The 25447-nt window shown below is 36.5% G+C and overlaps 1 protein-coding gene across 5 annotated transcripts in view; it reads left to right on the top strand.

The window, feature by feature from the left end:
• The window catches only part of WDR72 (WD repeat domain 72), a 106603-nt gene extending 83212 nt beyond the window's left edge, over positions 1 to 23391 (top strand). For 3 of the 5 annotated variants that reach the window (XM_048956874.1, XM_048956872.1, XM_048956870.1), the window contains exon 19: positions 17384 to 23391. In XM_048956874.1, the coding sequence (XP_048812831.1) occupies positions 17384 to 17550 (167 nt within the window). In that variant the 3' untranslated portion in view covers positions 17551 to 23391. The remainder of the gene's footprint in view (positions 1 to 17383) is intronic. The other 2 variants (XR_007379198.1, XM_048956871.1) reach the window with 1 other exon arrangement.
• The last annotated feature ends 2056 nt before the right edge of the window (positions 23392 to 25447 follow it).

The raw sequence follows: 25447 nt of genomic DNA, 5'->3' as shown, positions 1-25447 counted from the left end.
AAGCAAAGCTACAAGGAGATTTTTTAAAGCAACTTTTATAATCTAATATATTTATAATCAAATTTTATTTCAATTGCATACAGGCTGGAAGTACAGGAGCTGATTAGTGTTACTGGTTCCCTAAATGAATGCAGTAAGATTTAAAAGCTGAGTTCACTAACAATGAGTTTAATTGGTATCTGCACGCAAAACTGAAGTCCAAGAATTGCATTCTGGACACACACACATGGTTCAGTGAAAAATTGGGATAGATTATGTAGAGACAGTGTTTAATTCTCCTTGCAAAGTCTTTACAAGTGCAAAGGGAGGACATGTGGTCAAGACAATCCCTTGTGCTGGATACCCTAGCTATTGGCTGCTACAAGGTCTTTAAAGGCAGTGATAAATTTGAGGATAGTCATCTGACTTGCCTTAATCAGCACTGATTAAAAAGATCTAAATGGCTCCTGGCAGCCCCTGGATCAGATGGATGCAGATTCTCTCTCCCTAGTGGTATGCCACTCACCACTGTGGAGGTAAATTTCATCTATAAATGTCAGGTGTTGCATTTCAGTCAAAAGTTGCACAGCGGCACTCAGATGAGCTGATAGACTGTGGGAGTATAAGAAGAATGTAAATAACTCTGCAAATATTACAAAGTTATTACATACATTGATTGTATGGCCTTTTGGGGAGGTCACGTTCCTTTCCGTTGACTCTGTCTCTGAAAATATATGGCTAAAATAGAGCTTAAAGAAAGGCAAGAAAAATTATAAGGTTTCTTTATAAATGTAATTTTAAAAGCTGGTTGATTTAAAGAGAATATAAATATTTTTAAAAGTCACAGAAGTATATGGAATTTCAAATGTTTTGACAAATATAAAGAGCATGCCAAGAGCATGTAGACGTTCAGCTAAACTGAAAGGTTGGAGGAAATCTTAAAATGATTGGAGGAAAATCTTCATGATATATAATGCCTCCCTTTCTCCTATTAAATGAGGCAGCAGTTTTTCTCCATCTCTGTTCAGTGTTGAAAGGTTCTAAGTTCTTAAATACCAGCCACTATGTAAGTTAAACACTACTTACGCGCAGTAATACAGAACTGAACAGACCACAGTTACTTTTCTGTAGAATTTTAATGTAGACTTCTGTATCTAAGGAGCATTCTTTTGAAAAGTAATTTACAGCAACTTTTAAGACATAAGTCCTAAGGATTTTGTAGCTCCTGTATTTTATCCACAGACAAATACTTAGGTATTGGGATAACCAAGCAGTTATTTTCCTTTGCTGATGAGATCTCAAAACCTCTTCCAGAATGGTATTTAGAAGCTTAATATGAAACTGCTAATTAATGGAGGACAAACACAAAGATGTAGAAGTATTGCTGCAAATTCATGCAAGTAGCTGGAGCATAGCTGACTAAGGAAATAGCAATCTGTGCAGCTCAGACCCAAATGGGATAGTGATCCTAGGCCTTTTGTAGAGTGGAAACTAATGATGGATATTTAATTCTAGTATTGTGTTCTATCTTCTTCGTGAGTCATCTGCTTTGTAACTCTTTCTGACTAGCACGGTTTACGAAGTGGTCAGGAGAAAATCATTGTTGGCCTTACATACTTTAGGCCTCTCTTTTACCCCTAAATAAAAAATTTAAATGGAATAAAACTGAATATATCTTATAGCGGATTTTTGCTGACTCATATTACGGGAGGTACTATCAAACTTATGCCTCTTCTAAGTACATCCACCAAATGGGAATTGTATACATATGAAGAGAATAGACCTCATAGGAAATGTTAGTAAGGTATTATACTTTGTGGCTAAAGGCAATCTAGATGAAGCAGTAAAATAATTGCTGTAGCGGGGATTACAATGTTGTATTACACCTCTCTGTAAGTATCACTTCAATTTTTTATGGTGTAGATTATCTGGAAGTTTATTTTATATACTGCGTAGCACTTAAATGTCACTGGATATGAAACCCTTATGCAGGAAGCTCATTAGTTGAGCTGTCTGCGTCTGTATATCTGCCATCAGCATCTGGTGAGAGGACTGCTGCTGACCCTGCCAGACTTGGGTCATGAGGTCGGCAGGTCTCATTTATTATTCAAAATTGCTTTCTGACCTTTTATCAGCTAGGTCAAAGTATGCTGCATTCTCCTTGGTTGAATTTTATAGTGAAATCAGTATCATGTGCAGATAATATAATTACCAATTCATGTGAATCTCATCCCTCTCTCTCCTAAAATGTACTCACTTTGAGACTGATGAAGTTCATTTAGTTACCTGTACAAATGCACATATGCTTCAAGACCATGTGTATACCTTGTCATAACACATGTAGCTTTGCATCTAAATTCGTCCTTCAAATTGTGCATCTGGTTTCCACTATGGTGGTACTGAAACAGCTGAAAGCAGAGCTCTGTTGCTCACAGATAATCTCTCATTTTTATCACTGCCATTCTTTTAGATTACTTTCCAGCGTTTTTTATTTCAATATACATATTCACTGTATTCTTCAGTAGAAGCTGTACCTCCGATTTTGGTTGCACATATGTTTATCCACTGACAACGGGAGTACTAAGAGAACTGTAAAGCAAGAAACATGAATAAAAATGAAGAGGGATTTCCTGGAGATTTTAGTAGACTTTGGAAGGAAAAACAGTGACAGCCCCAAATAGTTTTAAAATATCTCCTGATTACAGATGCAGTACAGATGCAGAAAATCACTGGTAGGCATGATTTCCCTGCTCAAGCAGAACTAAGATTGTCTCTAGTGAAATAAATGAAGAACCAATTATTCAAAATTTTCGTTCTGTACTGAATAGGTAGGAAGCATAAATAATATCCAAATAAGAAAAAATATTTTGAAGTTATACTGGTCTAAACTTGGAGGAGAAAATTAGCCAAAATTAGCTTAACAAGCCATGCTACGGTATGGAAAATTGGAAACCATATATGTCAGATTGATTCCTAAAGGGAGCTGTGCAGTATAGCATTATTCCTGTGGAATGATTTCATCCTTTTTAAAAGAAGGTGTCAAAGGTCACATTGGTTCTTGCCCTTGAAGCAGACGATATGAGATGTCAGCGTGTGTTTTCTGACACTGCATATGATGAATAACCTTGACATAGTAATAAACAAATAACCTATATTAACGTTTATAAGCACAGTGAAGTATTAATGTAATATATAATACTTTGACAATGTACTGTGAATATACAGCTTTCATAGAAATGAATTTCCTCTAGTAATACTGTAGTAAATCTAAAGTTAGTTAAAAATTGCTGTAAACTACATATTCTTGAAGTATCATAATTGATACATACCTGAAATGTGGCCAACCCAGTTTAGAGGATAGGGGTAAGAGAAGTACTTTCAACACTGGGTTAAGAATATGTAGAATACCTGAACCTCTGTATTCAGAGAGAGACTTACATTGTTGTGAAGAGTTTTTGTCTTCTAAATATCTTGCAGTCAATTGTCTTTGTAGGTGCAGCTCTATCATAAATCAGTATTCAATGAAATTATGAGCTGCTCTCTTGCAGTAAAGAAAAACAACTGCATACAAGTATGAATTCAAAGCATACATTACAGCTGGTTGGAACAAGGGGTTTTCTAGTAAGAATGGGGAGCTAGGAGATTTGTTGTTCTGGAAAGAATTATAAGATGACGTAATAGTCCTTTTGATCAAATTATTTACCTTTAAAAGCAGTTTTGTATCTGTTACAGCTCTCTTGATGTGGTTTGTTGGTTTGTTTGTTCACAGAAAATTAAGTAAAGTTAATGCGTGATACTGAAATGCAGACTAACTTTCTAGGCTGTTACTTGGTCCCGTGCAGGACATTTTGAATTACAGCATTTCACTCATTCATCAGTAATATCTGTATCTTGCAAGTATTTTTTTCTGTGTATCATTTTCATTTGCTTTAGCTGTATAGCTGTGTACCACACTCCCAAACAGGTAAGGTGTTTCTAGTATAAACAAACTATTAATGTTAGTTTTCTTTCTGAATCTTTCAGAGAAGTCACCAAGTACTATCGCCTGTGAGTTAACTCCAGGTTCTACTACCACTTTGATTATGCCATGTACAGCCGTGCTGCAATGAATATTCACACTATGTCACAGAGTCTGAGAAATGCCTTCACTTGTGAAACATCCTAGCACATATACTGGTGTACTTTACAACGTGAAAAAAGGCATTTGTCATTTTTTTGTCTGTATTATGAATGTTGCATGTCCATGAAATATACTTTGTGGGATGTGTATATGCAAGAGAGGTCGAGAGCAAATTTCATAGGATTAAATGAAAAGAAAAATACATAGAAGACATAAAAGTAGGTTAATGAAAAGGTTTTATTTCATATTTTAGAAAATGGTTATCTGCTCACAAATTTTCATGCCTTCCTGGGGATCCATCATTGTTCCTATAATTACATATTGTGTAAATCTTTAGGTGAACTGTACATATTGCTTTTTTTTCTTGTCTAATCTTTGTCATAGACATATTTTTCATGCATGCACCTGCTTTTAAAGAAAAAAATGTGTTCTCTCATTGTGGGCTTTTTGGATCTTCAACGAGCTGTGTTTAGTATTATACATCTGTTTCCCATAAAGAGATGACAGAGGGTAAATTAGTTGGAACTGCAGTGTGAATTATTTCATTTAAGGATAGCAAGATAGCTGGGCAGTGTTTACCATAGTGGAACAATTCCCAATTCAAAACTCATCTTAAACACATCATTAGTAATCTTTCCAGTCATGATCGGTTTCTGTGAACAGCTAACGTGAGCTATTGCTGGTGTTCCCATAAGATTCTGTTACGTCATCTTTTAAAGGAACGTGATTTACGTATAAAGAGCTTGAAGTGGTGGTTGGAACTAAAGTGTCAGATAAACAGAGATAAAGTGTTTGATAATAATATAATATGGTAATACCACTGTGAACCCAAATGTGTAAATTTGAATTTAACTCTCCACATTGATAGAATTCCTTTAAATTGTTCTTTATCCTACGTCTATGTACTGTTTCCAGCTGGGACAGCGTTGATTTTTTTCATAGTGTCTGGTATAATGCTATGTTTTGCCTTTAGGGGAAAAAACATTGTCGATAATGCACCAATGTTTTTTGGTGGTTGCTGAACAGTGCTGCAAAGACCAAGGACGTTTCAGTTTTTGAGTTTCTCTTACAAGGAAGGGGCTGAGAGAGACAAGAGAGAGATGGGGTCTGAAAATGTAGAAATGTAAAGTGGAGCTCTCTCGGCAGAGCAAGGCATTTCTCTTCTGTAAAAAGCATCAGGCCTTGGGAGCAGTCTATAGCTAGAAGTTCACCTGCGTTTGTCATTTACCCGTGAATTTGGTTGTGCAAAGACTGAAATGTCCAAGAGCCTCCGTGGACTCTTGCATTTAACTAATGATCATTGAAACTGGGCACATAGCTGTGCTACTGCTGTGTATTCTCAAATTTTTGGACTAAGAAAACTGAAGCTTTCTTTCAGATTTGGGTCTTGATTTCACTATATCTAGGAAAGGATTAGAAGGAATCTAGAGGGCCAGTTATATTCTGGTGATGGCAAGTTCTTCTGAACATAATTATGGAAAGTTGTTTTACGCACTGTATCTGTTCTTCTCTTTTTTACGTACCCAGAATTTGGGTACATAAAAAGCACTATTTGCTTGGCCAAATTCAGGTTGTAATTAAACAAAAGCAGTTCCATGGGGCTCTCGTTAAAGTGCATCTAGATAACACAGGTGTGAACTCAGTACCCCGAGCGTTTTGTGATTCACTTTGAGAACTATCTGTTCTCTGTTAGTAATGCTACAGTCATTGCACTGTGTCTTTGAAAACTGCAATCAAGGTCCTGCTGCACATTTGTACTTTTTTTTTGTGCAAGAGCCCTTTTGGCTTTTCCACTTCACTCATCTTACAAGCTGGTGTGCAACCTTTAGAGCTCTCCTGAACAGGCAGTTCTGTTTCCTGAAATACTAAATTTGTTTTTATCCTTCAATATGTAGAGGGATATATGTGACTGTCCCTAGATTCACCTCTGACTCTGTAGATGGGCTGAAAGCATATAGGAGCAGAAACAAATTAACCAGTAAAAGAGAGAAGAGTAACAGGATTTACAATTTGGAACAGGTAGGGCACTTCCACATGGAATTTCTTGTTGATAGCTGGATCATTTCCAAATAGTCAGCGTATGCTTACCTTTAAAACACAGGAATGTGCATAAATAAGCATCACTATGGAAGAATTAGGTTTCAGAAAACCTAAATATATTTCCAGTATTTTGAGTTTTATATACAGACTCCTGCTGGTGTTAATTCAGGAGCTGAAAATCACTTGAGCAACAAAACAGCCACTTTTAGAATCAGAAAATCAGAGGTTGCATGAAATGATATATTTGTTTTATTTAAGAGACAAAGATAGTTTCTTTACTGAGCACATTTCCACAATGGAGCCAATTTGATTTAACATTTTCTATGATAACTGCTTCTTTTTTTTTAATGTTGATTTTAAGTTCAAGAGAGAGAAGTTCTCACTGTACAGACCCTAAGGTAATCCTTTGATTTCAGAATTAACAAGAAACTAATTATCAGACATGAATGAAAAATCAGACTCTAAACGCTGACTTGGCTAACATGATAAGAGAAGAAGTTACCATGAACGTAATGTAACTTCACTAACTTTCACCATTTTATGGCCAGCCTCCAGCTACAATGTGTGTTTCTTTTCTGAAAGTCCAAGCAAACACACAAACGCACATAGGAAAGAAAAGAAAAAAAGAAAACAGAAGGATAGCATTCCTGAAGAATAATAAGGGCTCAAAAACTGGAGAGACTGAATACTTGGGGAAAAAAAAAAAGAGCTAGGAAGAGCTCGTACTCGTGTAACTCGTCAGCTCTTCATCTCCCTGTGAAACTTAACTGCAGTAAGAGCATAGTCTTGTACTGTGTTTCACGTATCAACAGAAAGATCATCTGCGTTTTTAGAACAGTGCTTTTCAGTTCTTCACGTGTGGTTTCACACAGCCTCTGAACCACAGAGATACTGGAAGTCACCTTCTTAGATGCCTTTGTCCTTGCCAGTGTCCATAGTGTCTTTTTTACCTATTTATTACCCATCTCAAAGCAGAGGGTCCAGGCCCTTATTTCCACTTACAGATATTCTTGCTGATGGTTGAAGTATGAAGTCAAACATGTGCGAATGGTGTTAAGATGCAGTATTAAAGAGAGGTTCTCTTTTACCCACTCTTTCACCGTTACTTGCCTGTCCTCTCATTTCTCTAGAGCTTGAAGTGAAAGGATCTGTTTTCCAAATTTATGCCTCTTGTAGCTGATAGTGATGGTGAAAATTCATTATTAATATAATTAATTTACAGATCAGCAATGTCCAGCTTTTGTTCTCAATTGCATCACAAGTGTAACTCTATTTGAATTAATTTAGAGTCATGCTTCTGTAACAGAGGCCAGAATCATTGTCCACTTATGCAAAACAGGTTTCCAACAATACGAGAAAAGGGACGGTTAATTGGAGCAGTTTTTGTTTGGGAACAAGCACAAAATAATACAAATGTGTCAGATGCTAGTTTGCTGCCCTAAACACCAGTTCACTGCAAAATTTAAGCGTGTAACTGAAAATCATTAATTAAATCTTGTGCAGCCAGGAATCATGCATAATGTAACAGCTACTGCAAAATGTCCACTCCTGCTCATTTACATTTTCTTCTTGCTTCTACAGAGATGAGGAGCCAGTATGTGAAGTAGTCCCTCTTAAGATTTTGATTTTACATTCTTGGGGAATGTCCCGTTGTGTATTTGTAGGATAATGCAGAACGATTACGTATGTGGATTTTTGCTTTTATAGTATTAAGTCTAATCACTGAAAAAATACCTTGGCAAATATTTCCTACACTGCATTGCATGACTACATATGCATACCTCAAAATTTTTTAGACTGGATGGAAAATAAGTGGCCTAATGCACCAAGCCCTTAGGTAATAATACTATAACATGGCTGTGTGTGTGAAATAGCTACTTCTCAATTGAACATGAAATTCCATATGAAAAGCAGGATTTCTGTATCTTTCTTCTATTTTTATGACAAGGATTTTAGTAAACAGTCCGCTATGAACAGCAGTGTTATTTTTGTAGTGCCATCATGTTTGTGGTGAGAATATAGGTTCCTACTGCAGCGTGGCTAATGTTCAAAAAGACAACTTGTTTGAAGGACAGAAGAGAAAGCAAGTGGTGTTCACAAATTAAAGATTGCACAGCAGTTTCACTACAAAACCAACTACTACTCATACAGAAGTATCCAATTAATCCATTACTCTTTAGAAGAGGAATCCCTACATATCCAGGTACAATCCTTGCCAAATATCTGGACACAATCATAGGCTTTTAGGATTACAAGTAACATAATAACGGATAATGACCAAAATTAAGCACACCAATACAGAATGCTTGGGTTAACTGGGCCTGCCATGTGCACTTTAAGGCAGCAGTCTGTTAGGTTTAAAGTGAGATTAAGGAGTTGTGTAACCTACAATTGTGCCGTTTTTCATTAAAGAAATAAGATGATTGGGCTCAGTAGGGCCCTTCCTTATATTTACCTCTGTTTAATTGGATTGGGAACTGCTTAAACATCTTTGAGTTGGAGCTTAGAAGAAGATGATCCCAGCTGTTTTTCAAAGCTTAAGACAGCAGGCAGACAACATGATCATGTCAAGACTCATACTAAAGCCTTAATCCTACTTTTTCATCAACTAGCACTACAGCTGAGTCTTTAACCTCCTAAGTACTAAATGTGCTTTGTATCTCTCACAGTACATTTGCTGTGAAATGTTGCTGTCCAATAATATTAATTTTGTTTCCTTTCTGACAGGGACTTAAAAATACCCTCTGTCTACCTGAGTTTGGAGAGCTACAGTGCAAGCTTATGTTTTTAGTCTTTTTAAAAATATAAGCCTGCTCCTATTGAAGTCTGTTGTTCTCTGTGGAGGTGAGGAATTACATCGACCCATATCTCACTGTTATACTGTAAAACGCGGCGTACTGGTAACTGTTATTCACAGTACGTGTGTTACCAGCTTGAATATAATTTTATTTTCAATAGGAAATAAATGGCAACAGCTTTAGATTTTTTCCGGTCTTTTTTTTCTTACCATCTTTTAGCATGACCAAAAGAAATTTTATAGATTCCTAGCCTCAAAATTTGCTTACTAGAATGTTATTTAGCTTGATAATCCTCAAGTTGCGTAAAGATTAAATGTTCTAATGAGTTTTCCCTGCTTTTGTTAATAGTGTTCCGTGTAATGCCATAATCCTCTTCCCTCTTCTCTTTCTTTTGATTTTTTTTCTTTTTTTTTTCTTTTTGCTTTTTCCTTTTATTATTTTTTCTTTTTTTTTTTCTCTTTTTTTCTTTTTCTTTTTTTTTCCCCCCCTTTTTCTTTGTCAGGTAGTGCTCCTATTTGTCCTAGTGACACAGGGCTGCCAGCAGGAAAGCAAGCGTAGTTAATGCTCAGCTGCTCAAACCAGTCAAGCAAGCTAGCAAGTCCCAGCTGTGCTACTTGATGTTTTTTGATTGCACCTAGTCCTCAATCTGTGAACTGTTTTCTGGACTTAGATTCATCAAGCTCTGCCGCTTTAAAAACTCATGCAGGCAGGCATCCTAGGATATGCCATTATAAGCTGCTGCCAGGGGATCTTCTAGGAGATAAATGGAATCTGTGTGAAGTAAATTAGTGTGAACCAGTCAATCTGTGTGTCAGCCTCAAGCCACATCCATGGGTAACTAGCTTGCTGACTGAAAAGTCTGCTGTCTTTTGCCAATCAGAGGTCTCAGCCACCAGGAAGCAGTCCTATACAACATTAGTTTCTTGGAATAATGCCTGTTTGACCAGTTTGTGAAACTCTTCAGTATACAGTACTGTACTGCCTGAGTTTACTTACTGCTTACAATTGAACTGAAAATCTTTTAAAGTCAGATAACATTTTAACAGTAGGGAGCATCACAGAAATGTCCTGGAAATAAGTACTTCCACTTTCATACAGCAGCCATTCAGCAGCTTCATGCTGTGCTGAGTTGGCTTTACCTCCCTATCAGTAATGCATCTTCAAGGCCATAATGCAAAATAATAACAATAATCTGGACAGAAGAGGTTAATAAAGATTCTCTGTATATTTTTTTCCCTGTGGATTAAGCCTTTTGGAAAGCTTTGATCAAGAGACAGAAAGGATATGCAAGTGATAAGATCCACATTATGCAGAGGGATATGTGAGTGTCATAAAGTGCTGCACATTGTTGTTTTGGTTTGGTTTTTGAAAGAAAATTGAAGAAATCAACAACTAGAATTCTTGTGTATAAAAGAAGTAATTGAAAACATTTTACAGTTGAATACCAAAAAAATCTATCTTCATGAAAAAAACTAGCAATAATGTAATTTTAAAAATATGAAGTATGGATTTCCCAATTTGTTTGTTGTTTTTGGAGAAGACATTGATGTACTGATAGGCAGTTATATCTACAGTATGGACTATCCAATACCATTATTCTAATATGCTTCATATTTTTTAGAAGTACAGACAGGATAGGAGATGACATTTATTTAGTAACTACCAGAACTGCAGTGAGGCCTTCTTTCCTAATTCCTATAAGAAGAAAATGTATTTAATAATTAAAAAAAAAGAGGTGCTAATAATGATAATCAACTGATTAAACGACTCAGTCCTACATCATGTTTTGTCAAAAAGACATGTGGGCTTTCTGGCTAGAGAGGATATGGAGAAGAAAAAGCAGTATGTAGTGGTAGAAGAGTTAAGGATGGCTCGAGGTTACATTTTCCTTTTCATAATCCTCCGAAGTTTTACAGAAGCATATGCTCTGAGCTTTGCAATAAACGCTTTGTGGGATTTTATGGGAAATAATTTTATTTCTTGTAGCAGAACCCACTGAGACAAATTTAACTAGTTGGGTATTTTATTATATACAGTACATAGAATACATGGGCACATTCTGGTGTAAATCATAACTAAGATGGAGACAACTGCTTTAAAATTGAATGAATGTTTCATTGCACTAATGAAACAAAAACGGATGTCCTTTGAGAATGTAATTTGTTACACAGTGCCATATTTTAGTTGTGAGAAGAAGGGAAGTCCCTCCGGGTGAATAAAATTGCAAGGTATATTGGGGAAAAAAATCACTGAAAATTTTCGTTTTCCTGTCTGGGGTAATTCTGTCCTCATAGTTATAGAGAGGGATGGAAAATAGAGTTTCTAGTGTGTTTTTGTTTTGTTTGTGTGTTTTAATTTAAAATCTAGAAAAATCTTCAAACAGATTTTAGACTTTTTCTAAGAGATAAGTTATTTGGTTGCAATTCAAGAAGGGAGTGGAATGAACTTCATTTGCACACAGAGTGCAGCAGTTGGATCCTGCTCCTCTGGGTGCGTGGTTCATATTTTTGCAGAATGAGCTGTGCATGTAATACACGTCAGTGTTTGGACCTGTTACTGCATTTAATGCAAGGATTTAAATTACTTTAGCTTCCAATGTGACTAGCTCCGTGCTGGGTTATTTCAGAAACTGTTCCAGCTCTTGTGTGATGCTACATTCACTTTAGAATTACACATTTTGCAGGGTTACTTTCCTAATCTCTATTTTTAAAATTTAAATATAATGGAGACTTAGAGAGTGTGGCATTCAAACATCAGAAAATGGCATGCCATCAGCAATTAGGTGTTGACTAAATAAGTCAGTAGAATGCTTTCTTTATTTCTTGTTTGTTTATTTTTAATGGGTCTAAAGACTATGAAAGGACCAACAACTGATGTCCTTCATCCCTCGAGTGAATTAGTGGTTATATGGCCTGAGAAATGATTTGGGAAAAAAACACCAAAGTTGAATTCAATTTGGAAAGCAAGGTTTCTAGGTGGACTTGGGTTAGTTTGCATACAGACAGGATGGGAGGTAAGAGCAAGGCAACAGTTTTTCAGAAAACGATCTGGATACCAACTGAGAATGATTCGACAGTGTTCACACTGTGGCAACAAAGGCAAACCCCATAGCAGGCTCTGTGAACAGGAGTATCACCTGCAAAAGCTGTGTGGTCATCCGTGTGCTCTATTCAGCATTGGTAACACCTAGGCGACAGCCCCAGGCTGCTGCTACACTGCTCCATTGCACTGCTCTCATCCTACTGTAAGGGAAGGTGCTCCTTGCAGTCTGGAGTTGATTCATTATTTTCTTGCTTCTAGCTGATTGTAGTAAGTACTGCTACTATTTCACCTGCTATTTCACCATACTATTTCACATGAGTACCTTTTGCATTTTTTGTATTAGTGAAATAATTATTTCCTTTTAGGTTAGCATCAAAATACACGGGAAAAAAAACAATGTAGCCCACTAATCCTTTGCTGTTGAAAGAGGAAGCAACAAAGGACTGTTAATCACAGATGTCACGGAGATGCACAGCGCTCGTGCACCTTTTCTCATACCAGAGCTGGGGGGTTGACATGAAGCTATCAGGAACTTATCCGAACAGACAAAAGGAGATGCTTCCCTATGTGTATAACATAGAGCCTCTCATGTTAAACAAGTCAGGATGTAGGGTGCAAAAATTCTAGACGTTTAAGGGAAGAGTGGGAAAAATTTGTGGGACAGAAATATAAAACAAAACAAATAATAAAATAAGACTAGTTTTGGAACCTGAGTTTCCGTTTGAAGTTTTGGAGACATTTCTGATGAAGTTTTACTAAGAAACGTCCTTTCTAAAATGGTACCCTAAGCATTTCCCAGTTGTCAGCCCAGCTCCTTGGGTGTAATATGGTAAATGTAGGCCTAGGGCATCCTGGAACTGCCATTGCAGAATTGCAGCAGAGTTGGTTTAAAGCCCTTTGGAAATGAATACTTATCAACAGTTTGTTTTTTGTTTTTAATAATTTTATATATTATTTTTAATAATTTGTCTTCAAATTATTAATCCCTCTGATGAATACACAAAGCATCTTATTAGAAAGAAATGTTTATTTGTTGATTCACCTGTGTTCTGCAAGCTTTCTCCAATATGTCTGCCCTATGCAAGTTGGTATAAAGAACAGGTTTCTTGGAGTTTGGTATGTGATAGTTCATTTCTGAGTGGAACAAGGCTTTCAGGGCTTCAAACATAACATGAAGAAATAAGGTAGTGATTGGCTGTTGCCATGATTGGTACAAATTCACAAAGAAGAGCTTATCATTTTGCAGCACTCTCACATAAAGGCCGTTCTTTCATAGACTTATCACAGATGAGTCCATTATATTTTTATGGAAATAATTTGTTCGGGTTTCTTTTTTGCATTTGAAATATTTGGAAACTGTTTACATGAATGTTTCATTGAGCACTGTGATAGCATTCATTTGCTATTCTAAATTTTACACCTATTTTGCCTGTCTTTTTCTTTTTAGTGCTAGAACATAAGACAATCAAGTTCAGTAAACAATTCTTAAGAGCTTATTAATATGTATCAGGAAAAAATTACTGCAGTTCTCAGGACTGATTCCGTACAAGGAAGATATACCTCATTTTAACATGCTGTTTGATGTCATTTGACTCCGTGAAATTTCTCCTTTTAATTTACTTTACTTAACAAGAGTAATTTCTATTATCTATGTAGCAACTTAAATTACATCTTACTGAGCTAAAAAATAATTGGGGTCATTTTATCAGAAATGGCTGATGCTTAACTTTTTTCTCTGACTTGCAGATTTGGGGCTTATTTACACTCTAGATATTTACATCACTTGAGCTACACAAATTATCTTTCAAATGGAATCAAAAGTAATGTTAGGATTCATTTAAACCCAGTATAGGACAGGGTATCCTCAGAACGAGTGAAAATCGTACTGTCAATGGTTCCATTAGTTCTGAAATTCCACCAATGTCCTGGGCATGAGAAATTCAGAGCTATCTTTCCACTACTGACATTTGAGCATAAAATTCTATAACACAGTAAAGTAGATATCTATTTAAATGGAATTTTAAAAACATTTTTTTTCAAAAATTATATAATGCTTTTTTTTAACTTTCATGCTTTATTTGGGCCGCACTGTTCTTTTCTTATTTTTAACTTCTCAATTCCCTTTGTTCTTCCATCTTCTATGATATTTTTAAGGTACTTTCCTCTTCAAATTGAGCATGTAACTTGATGTTTAAAAAAAAAAAAAAGACCTGGAGGCATCTGCCTAAATCCCTTTCTTTCTCACTACACTGTTATGTAACATCATAAACTAGAGTACTGTGAAGTGTATCTGCCTGAGTTCTATGTAGGAAGATATGCGTACACTGGGGTAAGTGACAAGGTTAAGATACATTCCCTCACTTGCACAAGTGGCCCTAGCCTGATTTTCTGAAAGGTCCTCTTGCCAGCCTCATTTTCACCTGATGACCACCATTCTCCAGCAGCTCTTTCTTCTTTAGCTATAGCTAATTGAGGTTTGCTTTTCTGTCTCTGCAAAAGCCCTTTCCATCTCTGTTTTCTGCTTCCTTTTAAACTCTTCCTGTAACTCCTTTCCTACCTGCCATCAGTGAAAGTTTCATCATTGTTTTCCATCACATCAGGTTATATCAGCTCTGCTCCTGATCCCTTTTTCTCATCTCACTTCTGTCCTTCTTGGGCTTCTGTAACTCCATCTTCTCTGGTATCTCCCATCACTTCATAGTGTCCTGATGTCATCTATGTCAGCTGTCATCTCATCATTACCAGTTCTCAGCCTATCTGGCGTTTCTTCTGGCATTAGAATAAAGAACTAAATCAGATCTCTTCGTTGTCTCTTCCAAGCCTTCCCACTACTTTCTGATTTACAGCTATCTGCTCCTTATACTTCCAAGTCGTGTTTAACTGAAAGCTCTTTCCACAACCCTACATCAGTATTTTAACAGACCCCTCTATTATGTCACTTTTGCGTGTTTGGCCCAGACCTGAGGCAAAGCCTTTACTCTGTTAACCTTTTAGACACATTTTTGTCAAACTTGGTGCATGTTCCGCATGTATCTCAGCTGAGAGATATGATTTCAAGTCTGGTTGTGGGGATGCATAGAAAACTGTGCACCCAGTAGCCCTGCTTTAAGCATTTCAATTCTTTTAGTTAACAGAATGAGCTGAACTGAATCAAAAATGTGTTATATATGATAATGAGTTTATACTGTTTGGTCCGTCCCCATCAAAGATCTGTTTCAGAGGTGTATATTTTGCTTCAGCACCACATTACATATTAAATTAAACACCAAGCCAGTTTTTCATTGTTGTTGTTCCACTGGAATCCCCTTATCTTAACTAAGCTCAAATTATGTCGCTTCTTATAAGTAGACCCAAGAGAAACTCAGAGTCATTTACTGAATGAAAACATTATTCACAGTTGATCCTGAAGCTGGGAGGTTTCCATTTCAAAAGGCTGATTCTGAATTTTTGGTCAGTGTTAGTTTTTTAGAGAGGTGATTTTGTGATTTTTCCTTCTCTCTAGAGGTGCTGCTGTATGCTTTGTTTTCGCCCTTTTACCACAAAGTTCTCTGGTGGAAATTTTCTTATTGCTCTGCTTCAGAAGAGTTCTGTCTTATAAATTCATGCTGCTGTAATGGCTCAATCTATCACTCAGCACAACAGAGCTGAGTACTTGATAGAATGAACTGTTTTAGAAAAAGCGTTGTAATAAATTGGGAACAAAACAAATGTCTAAATATAATTTGCAAACTCGTGGTTTCCAGTTTTTGTTTTTGAAGTGGGAATGCCAGCCTTCAGATGGTATGGAAAATTGTTTAGATGTTGTAAAAATCCGAGGAAAACACAAAAATCTTTGAAGACATTTTTTTCCTGCACATCATAGTTTTTCATGGAAAAGAACATATTTATTGTAAGTTATTCTTCAGTGTCGGTTTTCCTAATGCAGGTTGTATTGTCAACACTTCCATGGCAGAGTCATGAACTAATATTCTTCCTTATGTGGAGAGGTTGACCACTGATCCAAGTCCACTGTCATTTCTTGTAATGTTAGAAATGTAACCTGTGTTCCTGTTATTCCTAGGCAGTTTGTATGCTGTGTACTTATCATCTCTGGCAGCTATTCTTAGCAAAATCTACTTTTTAACTTTTTCTAATTTGCTTTTTTTTTTTTCCAGATGAAATGTACAGTGTCATAGATTTTATTATTTTATTATGTTGTAATGTTGCATTTTCAAGGATCTGCCTCCACAGTCATGCTGAAGCATGATTGATTCACATGGATTCTGGGTAAATGTCAGAGTTGAGAATTATGGGAAGTTTTGATGACCTGGGGTCAATAGCTGCAAACCAAAGGAATGTACAAAATAACAAAGTGGAATACGTGTATTTTGACATCTTCCTATCTGAATAGTACACTGAGGCTTTTTTAATTCACTCAAATTTTTGGAAAATTTAAATGGGTTCTGAAATTAATTGTTCAGCAAATATTCATCTGATAAAAAAAAAAAAAAAGTCCATCAAATGCAAAAAGGGAATAAATTTCTTGTTTTGAATACAGGACAAAACTGGAATTGTAGCCATTGTGATCCTCATCCACGTGGTCTAGCTTGAAGTCTAGGACTTTGCTTACTTTTAAAGATATTAGAAAAAATGTCTTTCTTAATGCCAGTCACCACTGTTTCCTTAAGAAATGAGAGTTTCAAGGGCACTGAATATTTGAGATTTAGTCCTTAGTCTGCTTTTCTGTAATGTAGCTCTGGGTTCATAAAAGCAGAAGAGAAAGAAATGAACACTGTCAAGAGAAATACCCCTAAGCTTTTCAGGAAAACCTACGTGGAATTTGTTTGAAAGCTAAGAAGGCTACAGGTTGTATATTGACAAATAATTATTTCCATGAAAATATTTCCCTACTCAAAAATGAAAATATTTTTAGCAATTAATGAAAAGAATCAAATTTGACCATCTCTAAACTGCATTTCCACCTGTATCCTTCTGCATGTTGAGTTACAACTGATTTTATTGCACGTTCTAGCTTGTTATATTCAACATATTTTCATCTTAGCATATTTTTTTCTTCCTACTGATTGTCTCCAGCCATTACTAAACCAGCTAACTAGTCTTTGATATTGTATGCTGCATTCTTTCATGAAACAGGATAGCACTTTTTATGGTTATGAGATTATGTTCTTATTTTAGGATTGAGCCAGTGCCTCAAACTTCTCCCCAGATGAATTCTTGTCTATAGACTTTTCAACAGTGTTATGGCTGCCTATAAGTACTTTAAGTTTGGGTTTTATTTCAGTCTATCACTTGTATTTATAAAATACATCTTCAACATTGAATGGTCTGCAGAATATCAGGAAGTTTTTGTTTCTAAATATAAATTACATCTCTCCCTCTCTGTTTTTATTCTTTATTGCTCCAGTTAGTGTGCTGAAGCATGACAAGAGCTCAAACTCGGCAAACTTCCAAGACGCAGAGGGTGCACCTGACAGATGTGTCTTAGAAGAATCTGAGAATCCAGGTGAGAACCATTTCAAGGCAGTTACCAAGCATCATGTGATAAATCTGACACAGCTTTTGGGTCGGTAAAAAAGGCGCACTGTAATGCTGTTTCCTTTTTAGCAGCTGCAGTGTCAAATTAACGGTCACCTCTAGGGGTCACAGTGTTATCCTTTCCTCTTTCATCAAGAATTCAGATCTTAGAAAGGATAAGGTCTTTATGACCAAAAAGAAAGCTGACACAACTAGTTCATTATAATTAGTTTTGGACTACACTTCTTATTTAATATATATGCGATGTCTGACCCTTTGAAGGTAGAATGAGGTTATGAAAAATTAGAAGCACTGTATATGCTGCAGTTAAACTTAGCAGTGGACATTCAAATACTGTATCTCTGGAGGAAAGCAAATTGGTAGTTTTAAATAGCTTGATTCTTTTCTCTAAATCAGTTCACAACCATTATTTCATTTTAATGACTCTTAACATTGATTCAGTTAAATACAAGAACATCCATAAAGTGCATTATTTTTGGTGTCTAAAAGATTTATCTTCATGTACTATCATTATCTTCCTAGTTATGGAATATCTAAGAAATTCATTAAATGAAACCCAAGGGGAAACAAGTATGAAGTACATCCAATCACAGCTGATTAAAACATTCTATGCAACTAAATATTAAAATCTTACAGTCTATGGGCTTGATCCACATACACCATATATGAAACCTGCACATAGTACTCATTAACGAAAGAGTTAAACATCTTTCTTCACTCAGTATTTTCCTCCCCTGCTTTATCTGGTTTCTGTGTACCCTCTTGCATCTTTGTGTGCTGATCCGTGTATCATATTTTTGATTCATCGTCTCTGTGGCCTGTCAGCTTAGTTAAGAGATTTCCAAATCTTGCAGCCTGTGCTGACAGGGGGCAGCTGCCAACAGTCCCCTGATCCTTCCCCAAGGAACACTGCTGAGATTTAATTTTCAGTCAAAGGGTGCAGTCTGAAATCCATGTCAGGTCCCCTAAGTCATCTCAGAACCCAGAAAGGACCCCTGTCTGGGGGATTATATTTCAGCACACTCCACTCCTCCAAGATTCCTTGGGAGTTCAACTGCCGTCATATACCTGATTTGAACTACATTCCTTTTTCATCTTTTCCACAGAAATGAACACAAGTATACGTTAGAATAATTGAAACCAATGAATTGTAAATTCGTATTCATTTTAAAGCCACGTTGGCTTGAACTCACTGCTGTACAGCAGAAGGCAGTATGAGATTTAGAAAGAAATATGTAATCTACTTGGGAAGGAAAGCCATGTAATTTCTTTGCCATGACCACCTCAAGCTGTTTCTGGTGCATGGTGCATCCTTCAGAAACCATCTGTATAATGGTTTCTACAATGATTCTGTGTGAAAGTGTGCGTTGCCCAAGATCTGTTCCAAGGTCTGTTCTGAGGTGAAAAAGAATTTCAGCAATGTGATGTGAAAGTGTTGAGGTGAGAATTAATGTACATTAAAGATAACATTAATTTGAACCTTGATTTAAATTATTATGCGTAGGAAAGTGCACACATTTGGATGGGAACTTGAATACCAATTCTACATTCTGCATGTCTATGTGAAGTAATGGAAAGGATAAAAACTATCAGGAGGTGAATGTTGGCTAGCAAAAATACATGTTGATAAAGCATCTAAACTTAAAAACTGAGTTCCGTGCGGTCCATCTGACATCATTAAACTGGTAATAAACAATGAATTACTCTGGCTTTTGTTTCTGTCCATTCCTGCATTTTAAGACATCTTGTCTTATAGGTCTGAAAACCTCAGGAGATTTCACTACTGGTCTCACTGCTTTCCACTGAGAATTTGTGGCTTGGTTGTCATGGAGACATCGTATTTCTCCAAGAATTGCTCATATTGATCCGTGGACAGGCGTAAATGGCCAGGCGAATGTGAGGAGTAAAGGGGGTTGGGCAGTACTATAAAATGACCAGAGGTTATGGGTCGGAAATAAGCTCATAGCAAACACTTAGGTAAAGAGAAAGAAACAGTTTCATTTTGTTTCAGGATTTCGTTTTTGCACTTTATGCCATTGTCTTCTTTCACTATAGACTGAAAGAAACTTGTTAGTCACTTGTCATGTCAGATCTTTGGTGCTTGTCCTGACACAGCTGTCAGCCTTCCAGCTCTGTGCAGTTCAGGGACACACAACAAAGAGCCAGGAACATGAATTATTTATTGCTCCTTGTGCGGATGAAATTCTGTGATAAGAAATTAAGACACTTCTGACCGAAGTGCTTGTTTGAAAGGAGAGATTTGATAACAGACTACATTCACTTAAAACTTACTACTTACTTTTAGTAGCAAACATTGAAACGATAATATGGCATTCAGTTGGGTAAGATTTTCTCTAGTGTTTCTCAGGTGTTTTGACTTTGAAATGGATCTTGGAATTGAAGAGTGCCTGGAAGGTCGGCATTTGATTTGGTGAAACCTGTGAATTTAGCTCTCTCTCTCTCATATTCAGTGTCAGGACAACTGACAATCATTTATAAACTTTAACTAAAGAGCTGTCATTATGTTTGTTTTGCAGACTCTGTTGCATTTAGAATATGTTATTATGTGTGCAAAAGTGATGTTAAGAAATATCTTCACTTTATTATCTCTTCTGATGAGGAAAAGATGAAAGTATAACAGCATACCAGAAAGGAACTCCAAATATTTCTAGACACGGTCCCTTGTTGCATCTCCTACCAGCATCAGTGAGGCTGGAGTACATAGCCATTAGTAGACATATCTGTTTACTGTGCTTTCTACCGGTGAAAAGTGCAGCCTCTAACCTTGACATAAGAGTGAAAGTTATTTTCAAAGCGATCTAAATTTTCTAAATCACATAAAGAGTACTCTCCTTATTTTACTTTCACACTCTTTATATTCCAGTACATGTTCTTACTGCTCCAGAGGTAGGCCTCCAGCAGTCATGGAAAAAAAGGCCTATACTCAGATGGCAGGAAACCATCTGACTAACCAAGACCCCAATCTGAGATTTACCTGTGATTTCTTGTATTCAGTGTGTGATCCAAGCTACACTTAGGTAGGAAATGAAACCCCTCAACCTGCACTTTTCTCTTGGATAATTCACAGCAAACACTTTTCATGTGTGATGGACACAGGTAAATGTCAGGCTGCAGTTTCTTGTCTAAGTGAAATAGATTTTAGTTTCTCCCTTCATGTGCCTACAAGCTGCCATTATCTGTGATAGTGGCTCATGTCTATTTAGCCCTCACACAGAGGAGATACTGGGCTTCTCTCTCAAATGCCTAATAGTAGGTTTATCACTGCCATTTTCCCTACATGCTGAGGACTACTTCTGTTTGATATGCAAAGCCTTGGCTTTTCAAAATCTGGTCTGGCCTTGAACATAATAATCAAATAGGAATTGCAACAGAATTTTGTAGAACTTAACTTTTAATCACATTAAACTGCTGCAAAGAATTCACTGCACCTTAGAATGGTTCTTCAGTAGAAATAAATACTCACAGCATTGTTTTCCATTTCAGCAGTCATTTTTTCTGCTCTTACAGAAACCGAGAAAGAATCTGAAGCTGATCAAACTTAGATGTCTGAGTTCTATGTCTGAGCTATTCACCCAAATATTCTTATGTAAACAGTGATGGAAAATTCACAACCCTAGAAGGCAGATAATCCTATTCGTAGGGCATTGCTTAAGAGTTAAGGGTATTGAAAGTGCTCTGAATTTTGTCAGTCTGAATCTGAGAGGGACATAGCAGGAGTTTACACAATTGCAGATGTTTTAGTTTTCATATGTGCTGCAGTCCCATTAAAGAAGCTTCTGCAAGCATAGCACTCATGAGATTAAAAAAATAGATTTGAGTGGAAGTCAGAAGGAACAATATAGGCACAGATGCCCCTTACCTCTTTTTTCCCCAACAGGGATATTGCAGTAGATCAAGCAATAGGTTGTTGCTTTCTTTGGTAATGGAGGAAAATTCAGCTTGATCAAGCAAAACAAAGCAACAACTGAAAGCTGTAGATTGGAATTAAATATTTTCTATCTTTTGGATGAAAACCGTGTAAACAGTAAGAATGTATGTATGGCCTTCATTAGGCAGGAAGTTTGGCTGAGTCAGCTGGTCCCTTCTGCAGCTCGTGATTGCTCTCTGTGATATCTTCACTGCAATAACATTGTAGATATTAATTTTTTCCTTCTTCTTTCAGGACAGAATGTGATTCTGATCATATGACAGATAACAGTGAAAATACAAACAGTTTTCACAGTCTGCCATAGTTGCATGTCCTAGGTAGACCTTGACACAGAGATGGGAGAGATCTTTGACTGCTCCCAAAGTACAATCTTTTAGAGGCTGAACTGCAAGAAATAGAAATGAAAATGTGGAGACATAACAAGATCAGATACTAATTAGCTGAGTATGAAATGTTAGTGTCTGGAGATAATTGCAGAAATTTGGCCCATAAGAATTTCACTGTATTGAATGTGTTGCTGTGTCCCATCATCATTCAGCATTGCTAGTATTTGTTTGTTTGGTTTGGTTTGACCTTGTAAATGAAACTGTAAAACCAGAAGATTATATAGTTGACAACAGGAAAATGTGTCTCTCTTTATGTCTAAGACATAGATAGGCAGATAGATGACAGACAATAGGACAAACTGAGAAGATAGCCATTAGGCTGGGAAAGAACAGCGTGTTTCATGTACTCATAAAGAGTGCTGAATGTATATAAGCAGTGCTTCTAATTTAATACTTTAAATTCAGGTTGTAAATACAGAAATATATATGAATGAAATGGGAGAAAGTCATGAAGCTAAAAACTGATGACTGAGATTACTCCTTACAAATTTAGCTATTAATGCCTTATTAATAAAGCTTCTTACTACTACTGTTTACAGCTAACACTGAATTGTTTCTGTTGAAATATATATATATATAAAATTTGAAAATGCTTTTTCCATAGGAAATGCAAATCCTCTATTAGATATAAACTGAAATTATTTTTTGTGTTTCTATTAGAAAGTGTTTCATTCAAAACGAAAAGGTGAAGAAGACGAGAGGAGGACTGTTTCACAGAAAAACTCTGAGGAAGGCTATGCATTCTCTTAAGCTACTTTGGATTCCATATTTCCTCATGTAAATTGCAATTATGATGTGAAAAGAATAGAAATCTTCTGGATGTCGATTTCTTGGTTTTTTAACACCACTGTGCTGATGCTGAGTCTTAATTTCATTACAAAAATATAGATTCTAAATCTACAAAAAGATTTTCAAATAACTTTTTTTTTTTTTTTTAACAAAATATGTTTCTTTCTTTTCCAGATGACATGAAGGCACATCCCTGGATATCTAAGGTGTGCTCCTGTAAGGTGTGTTAGAAGACCCCACTTAGCTGAAAGAATACGAAGATGCACAAGAGCAGCCAACACATAAGATAAAGGTGGAATGGACATGGGGTGGTTTACTGTGGTTATTATTTTATACCTTCATTTTCAGAAGAAATATCTTCCATAATGTCAGCTGCTCTCTGCTGATTTACTGAATTCAATTGATACTTCTCTCACTAATAGATTTACAGTTATTCAATTTAATTTGATATTTCTAACATAGAAAATATTGAGTCCTTATTTTAGATGTTTTTCATTAGCTACAGCAGTGAGTCCAAGTACTGATTGACTGTAGACTTGCTTCAGTTTGAATATTCTTTTGAATGCAACTAATTTAAATAATCAAACTTATTTTTTTCTCTCCTTTCTTCTCACTTTTATTGCCAATAGCATTTTGACACTAATAGAAATCATTTGGCTAATTTGAAAAAATAGAGATTTTTTTTTATTATAATTTAAAGGAAAATGCACTGGAATACTTAGAAACAATAAAATATAAACAACTTTGTGCTCACAGGTCTGCATGGGAAATTGATTTTAAGTCTGGTCATGTCTAGCGTGTGAACTTTCCTTTTATACTGCCAGCAGTATAATCTGAATAAAGGTGCTCTGGTATGAAGATGGGAGAAGCCAATCTGAGTTCTCAACTGATGCACTTTGTGGAATTGCTGTTTGTGCTCATGGGGAAAAGAAGATACACATCTTTGTCCTTTAAAAAAAAAAAGATTGTGTTTGGAAAATATTTGCAGTTCATGAGACTCATATATCACATAGAGTTCTGAGGGATTTCTGCTGGTCTGCTTCTCTGAGCAGCACATTTGCTTTCTGTATTATCAATAGTAGGAGGGCTAATGAAGTCAAAGAGACTTGAAGATGGCATTGTTTGGATTTGTATGATGGTGGAAATCATAGCCTGATATTATGCTTCCTGTTATGTTAGCCATAATCTGCCTTATCTAGAAAATTGGATTTCTTTAGTGCAACAAGATCCTCTGGCAATGAATCCTTGTCCTCTCTGTGGGGAAATGTCATGGCTGTAGGTGTGACCAAACCAGGTTGCTGTTATTACTATGGCTTGAATTTGACTGCAACATCGTAAGAAATAGTATTTGAATTTCATTCCACTGAAAATACAGCAATTAAAATAGGTTGAAGCCCAGGGCAGATAAAGATATTTAATTTTCTTTCTTTGGAATTATGTATACCATGCATAAAATGACATCTTTTATAGAAAAGTCAATGTGTTTTACATATTTGGTATGTTTCAGGAGGAGCTTTCATAGAATCACAGAATGTCCTGAGATAGAAGGGATTCGTAAGGATCATTGAATCCAACTCCTGGATCCATACAGGACCACCCAAAAATCACACCATAAGCTTTCCTTATTCTTAGGAGTCATCTTCATAGATAAACCATGCCTTTTGTTTATACAGGCTTATATTTGATTTATGGTGACTAAACAATCTAGACATGGAGTGGTATGGCTTCAGTCTTTCATTTATCATGCTGGATGTCTGTAGTAATTTCACTGACATATTTATACTTGCATAATGCAAGTTCTACACAGCCAAGAGCAGTACAAACCTTCAGCTGACATAAACCCCCATCTCAAACTTTATGCTAAAATCAAAGATCAAAATATCAAGAAAGTGAGAATTAAAGTTATTAAAATAAAGTATGATTACAGGAACTTACTACAAAAAATCTGCAGACAGTAAACCAAATGTACCAAAAGCTTGAACCTTGCTATCTTCTTCACCACACACCCTCATCAACAGTCATCACTATTTTGCTTAAGTAATCTTCCACTCGCACAGAAACATCCATCTCCCTTCTCTACCAACGTTATTGCTTTATCAGTATCTACTGACTTGCATGTTCTTAGTACAAGAGCAGCAAATCTCCTAAAGCCATTTCTACGAGGTATTCTTAAAAATAACTGTGTGTTCAAAAAGGTGTCACAGCTCAAGGAACTGGCTTTGTCCACAACACCCAGTATTGCTGTGGCAGCGATTACATTTGTGCAGCACAATATTTGATTGCTTGTCTTTAATTCATTAAAGCAGTGCACATCAGCAGACTGCCAATACAGACAGCCCTTGGAACAGGTTGTGCGATGACGATTGGTGTTTGCTACGTGCTTATGTGTGCTTTGCGCTAATTACAATTGCGGTATCAGCGAGGTACGTGTACTGTGTCTGGTTAGGATGGAGTTAGCTGTGCTCTGGACTTGTGTCTCCAGGTCTGCTGCCCCAAAGGCCAGCAGGCTGGGGATGGGCTGAAGGTGGGGAGAAAAAGAGCCAGGACAGCTGAACTAAACTCACCGAAGGATATTCCATACTGTATGATGTAATGCTCAGCAATAAAATCTGGCTGAAAGAAGGTGAAAGGGGGAACTCTGTGAAAGCGTTGGCCTTTTTGAGTGTACTTAGGCCTTGCTTTCCAAGAACTGGATGAATAATTTTTCTCCTTTTGCTTCCACATGACCTTTGCGTTTTTTTTCCCTTTTCATTAAACTGCTCCTTATCTCAACCCACAAGCTTTTCTTTCCTTTCATTGTATTTTCTCC

This window comes from Lagopus muta, chromosome 10 (genome assembly GCF_023343835.1).
Source record: "Lagopus muta isolate bLagMut1 chromosome 10, bLagMut1 primary, whole genome shotgun sequence".
NCBI lineage: Eukaryota > Metazoa > Chordata > Aves > Galliformes > Phasianidae > Lagopus > Lagopus muta.
The sequence above is the reverse complement of the archived record's forward strand: the minus strand, read 5'-3'. Positions and strand labels throughout refer to the sequence as shown.